General features: G+C 42.3%; 1 protein-coding gene across 1 annotated transcript; it reads right to left on the reverse strand.

The window, feature by feature from the left end:
• Positions 1-418: 418 nt before the first annotated feature.
• Positions 419-4329, reverse strand: stbd1 (starch binding domain 1). Its single transcript, XM_036528740.1, has 2 exons — positions 3948-4329; positions 419-1989 (listed from the first exon to the last, which is right to left on the reverse strand). The coding sequence occupies exons 1-2, from the start codon at positions 4198-4200 to the stop codon at positions 419-421; spliced, it is 1824 nt and encodes a 607-aa protein (XP_036384633.1). The 5' UTR covers positions 4201-4329.
• Positions 4330-4769: the final 440 nt, after the last annotated feature.

A 4769-nucleotide genomic window follows, 5' to 3' on the forward strand; every position in this document is an offset into this window, starting at 1 on the left:
TAAACCAATACACCTATGGCAAGTTTATGCATACTTATTTTTCCCAAAACACTTATATTAATAGTAGACGTGTTATAATTACACATCAATATTACTGTGATTAAGAACAAGGTTTTAGTGATAAATAATGGACCTCACTAATATTAACGTTAAGGTCCATTTCAAGAATTATAACATACTGTCTTTCTACATTACATGTCACATTGATCAGTGAAGTGCTGTTATGATGAACGCTATATAAGACAACATGCTCATGTTATATTGCGGGTTAAAGATGTAGCTGCAAAGTGGATTGTAGTGATTAACTCTGTTGCTAAATATACGGTAGGGTCATGGATGCACCACCACCTTTATGTAATTGTTAAACCTATATATGCATGTTATATCGTGTTGCATGCCAGTGAGATCCCCCTGAGGTTCAGACACAACCCCACCACTTGTGGAGGTGGATCGCTTCCTCATAGCCAGTCTGCAGGTGACGGTTGCTACACTCCTCCCAGCGGTGGATCTTGCCATTCTCCACCAGCACAAACTTCCACTCCACATGGCAGTCCGCAGGGAGGGTGACGGAGCTGGCCCAGAACCCATCCTTGGCCCTCCCGAGCAGAACGAAGTTCTCCCAGCTTCCCAGCTCCCGCTGGTTCCCTGTCACAGCCAGCAGCTGCAGGGGTGAGTGGGTAATGTAGTGCACACAGAAGCTGACGCCCACTGTTTGGGGAATCGGTTGCACAGCTACCACCCTCTTACTCATGGGGTCGCCATCGAGCGAAGCGGTGGTGCCGGACCCCTTTGGGATATCACTTTTAGCAAAGCTGCTGTCAGCCGTCTTCTCTAGGCTCTTCTCTTCCAGCTCTCCATCACCCAAATGATTTAGGCTCACCCCAGGAAAGCTGCTCTCCTTCACGATCTCCACACTGCTGGCATCCATCCACTCGTTGTTGTCCATGGTTGCTTCCATGATATTTATTTCTGTTCTGTTGGAGCTCTCCTCCAGCAACCTGTTCACAGTGGTGTCCGGGGTCTTCGTCTCAGATGTGACATCAGCAGCCTCTGGTGTGCTGCTCACATGCTGAAGGTGGTCGCTCTCACGCTCATGGTGACAGCTGAGGCCACGATGACAACTGCCAAGCCCTTCATGCTGGAGACTCAGATGTTCATGGTCATTGAGAGTGTCCTGATGCTTGTTCAAGGTTGTGTCAATGACTTCCTTCTCTGTCACCTTGCAGGTCTTGTCCAGTTGGCTGCTGCTGTAGTCCAAGTCCTGTATCTTGTCCTCAGACCCTGAACCATCACTTATGCCCTCTGACAGATCACTCTGCTTGTGTTGAGTGACACTTGCTTCTTCGTGATAGTCATTAAGATATTCATCACTGTTGCTCATGGTCGCTTCCGTGATACATAACTTCTGTGTGTTCACTTCCTGCCAGTTGTTGATGTTGGTACACAGAGATTCTGCCGTGTTCTCTGTCGTAACGTCACAGTCACAATGGTTCCTAAGAGGCTCCTGATGGTTATTAATACATTGATGGTGATGGCCTAAATGCAGCTCTGGTTTACTTGCAAGTTCCCCAAGACATTGGTGATTGTCATGCGCATGTTCCTTATGAGTGCTTGTATATGCTTCTACATGATCAGGATAGTCTGCCTCATGTTTGTTCTGGTCATTCCAATGTCCTTTCACATCTTCTTTACTGACGTATTCAGTACGGTCATTAAGGACAGGGTGGTCACAAAGGTGGACATGATGCCTGTTCAGGTCTTGATTGTGATCTCCTGTACATTCTTCATGGCTACGGGATTGTGAGATCACGTGGTCATGAGGCTCAGAAACAGAACGACATTCTTCCGTGTCAGGTTGTTCTTGCTCATCAGAGACCCCATCACAGAGATTAGGACCTTTTCCCTCTCTTGGCAATGATGCATCTTCACCAGGTTCCTCATTAATGTCTTCAGACACGAGTACTTCTCCCCCATTATTCTTAAGGTTATCTAAAACAAAATTGCACATCAAGCAGAGACACATAATCTATGTTCTAAGTATCTGTATTACTGACAATTTATGTCCACTGCCTACTTTGAAAGCCGATTCACCACAGGGAATTCATATGATATCAACTGTCTTCCATTTTCAGTGTCCTCGATAGTTTTCTCCAACCTAAAATATTAAAGGATATCCTCTACCTATTTCATAGTCATTTTAAATTTTTTTTAGGTATTATCAGAGGATTTTTGAAACTGAACATTGTCACTACTTTCTGTTTGATATCACATTATGACAGCCTCCTCTTCCTCTGGTTGGTGTCTAGATGCAGATATTTTTGGCTCAATACAATACAGCTGAGACTGAAGTGTCACATTCTGAACTGAAGATTAGAATCAAATTCAATTAATATTACAATTTTCAACAGCTGCATTATGCTAAATTTACACTGAAGTACTTGCTCCTTGTCTGTTTATGGCTAATTTGGACCCGATGTCATTGGTATCATAAGCGCTCAGCTGAAATTTTCAATGACTGGAACTATTGTGTTCGTGGTATTATGTCGGGGGTACATTTCTGTTGGACTGGTTAATTTCTCAAGCATGTTGGTCTAAGTTCTTATGCATCGTGGACTATGTGCAGTGCGAAAGGACACAGCTCCCAAATCACATTTATAGATGAGTTTGCAAAGGTTTATGTACCTAACCTGTAAACGGTATCGATCTGGAACTTTCCGGTCACATGAGTTAGTGGCCCTGTTGAGCTACAATCAAATGGCATGTAAAGGGGAGCTTTTTTTTTTACCTCTTTTTTTACTAGCTTTTTTGATTTTTAAAATTTGTATATAATGCTTGATGTAATCATTATTAGGTCTTCTTAAAGGAAGCCAATTCACAAAAGACAAAGGATAAAACACTATCTGAAGCTTTCTTCTAATGGCTCATTGTCATAGATAAGTTGTGAAAACATTAAACTGTGCCGCTGTAAAGAGATTTGGAAAATATCTAACCTATTGATTACATTGTCTGAGTGATAAATAGGTTGCATTTTACAGTATGACCAGATCTTTGACTGAGTTATTTAAACTCAAAGGTCTCATGCTCCTGTGCTAGAATCAACGTGCTGCAGTGTACTTAAAATTAACCTGTCCAAATAGGTAAGGTCACATGATGTAGTAGCCAGGTCACCATGATTCCTTTTGAGGAATTCCTTGTGAAATTGTTGGGTGGAATGCATTAAAATTAGCCCATGTTAACATTTTGCCTGCTTTTGTATAGTTTGCAAAAGGAATTTGCAATATGAAACAATACAGAGGCTGAAAACAAAGCATGTTCAGCTTTTGTATGTGATATTGGGCCAACCTGAAATGTGTGAATACTAAAATTCCCATATTATGATTTGGCCATTTCAGGTATTTGAATGACCAATCATGACTGCTCTCTTAAATGTCAGTTTTTAATTTGCTTTTCAGTTTTTCTGAATTTCACTAGCATGCTATTACATGCCTATGGTACGACTATGGTGGCATGCCTGGTCCCTTTAATAATTGCTGCTTGCTCCTACCTTTTAAGTTAATATACTACCAAAAACATGGAATCAGACGTCATCAGCAAATAGCAAAGTGATTCGAACACAGGAATCGTAATTGCTGAACAAAAATGGAATTTGTTCCAGTTACCCTATATAAGTATGTTTTTCCTTTTAATGTCGACATATCTATCACTCCCAGCGGCGAAACGTGCATATGATTTTACGACTATATTATTTTTATCCTATCAGTTTCAACAACATATACTACTGCTAGTAAGGGACCAAATAAATAAATAGGATGCATGTCCTTGCTTTACCTGAGATACATCAGTGATCACGACGTAAGTGGCACGCGGCGTGACCTAGACTCAGTCGAGAACTAAATTGAGATATGTACACAAAATCAAAATACATGTCAAATGTAATATGTACGTACCTGTTGACTCTGTGAAACGACTTTCTAATTTTCTTGCCTTTGTCTCACTCTGCTTCGACTCCGTCTCCGCGTTTTCGTTCTTTTTCCTTCTTTGACCCCTCGCAGTTCTGTGCAGGATGATGAACAGAGCCCACACGGACAGCATGACAATAATGCCCAAAGCCAGCGCCGGTCCGTACCTCCCGAACGTACTGAGCAGGGAGTGAAGCTCCCGCGCGTCTAAGGCGACCGGTTTACTTTCCTTGCTGGTCATGCTTATACAGCCGGTAAGAATAGGATGGGAAAGGATTCAACGATTTGCACCGCTGTGTCGGTAATCGCGCGTCCTCCCTCCGGCTCCGGACGGAATGACCCTCTTGTTGCAGCACGAATAATATCCACTCTCCGCAATCAGGTGAGCTCACTGCCAATTGGCTAACTCACTCGCAGCGGTCCCTCTGCAGCACCTTAAACAGAAGTCGAGCGAAGGACGAGCGGGCGGTATGCGAACAAATACAGCAAGCGTTTATTACGATTCCCTGATAAATCCGACTTGGAAAGTAACATTTAGCCCAACTGATTAGGCTCGGTAGCCCAATATTTCAATAATATAATTCTAAGAATCGCTTATCATACAAGGAAGTGCAGTGGAAACTTGATTTAATTTGACCACGGTCTTTTTTCCAGTTAACAATTAAATTCCAGTTATCCATTAAATATTACTGGGCGAATACTGTAAACGTTTGGCTTGATCAGGAGACTCAAGGTTTTAACAAATACATGGGTAAGATATGATATTCAAGCGGTATTTGCCCTTGAATAAGGGTATCGCTTTGGCGAAAA

This window comes from Megalops cyprinoides, chromosome 5, assembly GCF_013368585.1.
Source record: "Megalops cyprinoides isolate fMegCyp1 chromosome 5, fMegCyp1.pri, whole genome shotgun sequence".
NCBI lineage: Eukaryota > Metazoa > Chordata > Actinopteri > Elopiformes > Megalopidae > Megalops > Megalops cyprinoides.

Excerpts from the sequence above, each read along its gene's own strand:
- stbd1 (XM_036528740.1), bottom strand. The coding sequence starts at position 4,200 with ATGACCAGCAAGGAAAGTAAACCGGTCGCCTTAGACGCGCGGGAGCTT. Across the intron at positions 1,990-3,947 it reads TCGTTTCACAGAGTCAACAG|ATAACCTTAAGAATAATGGG; the intron begins GTACGTACATAT and ends ATTTTGTTTTAG.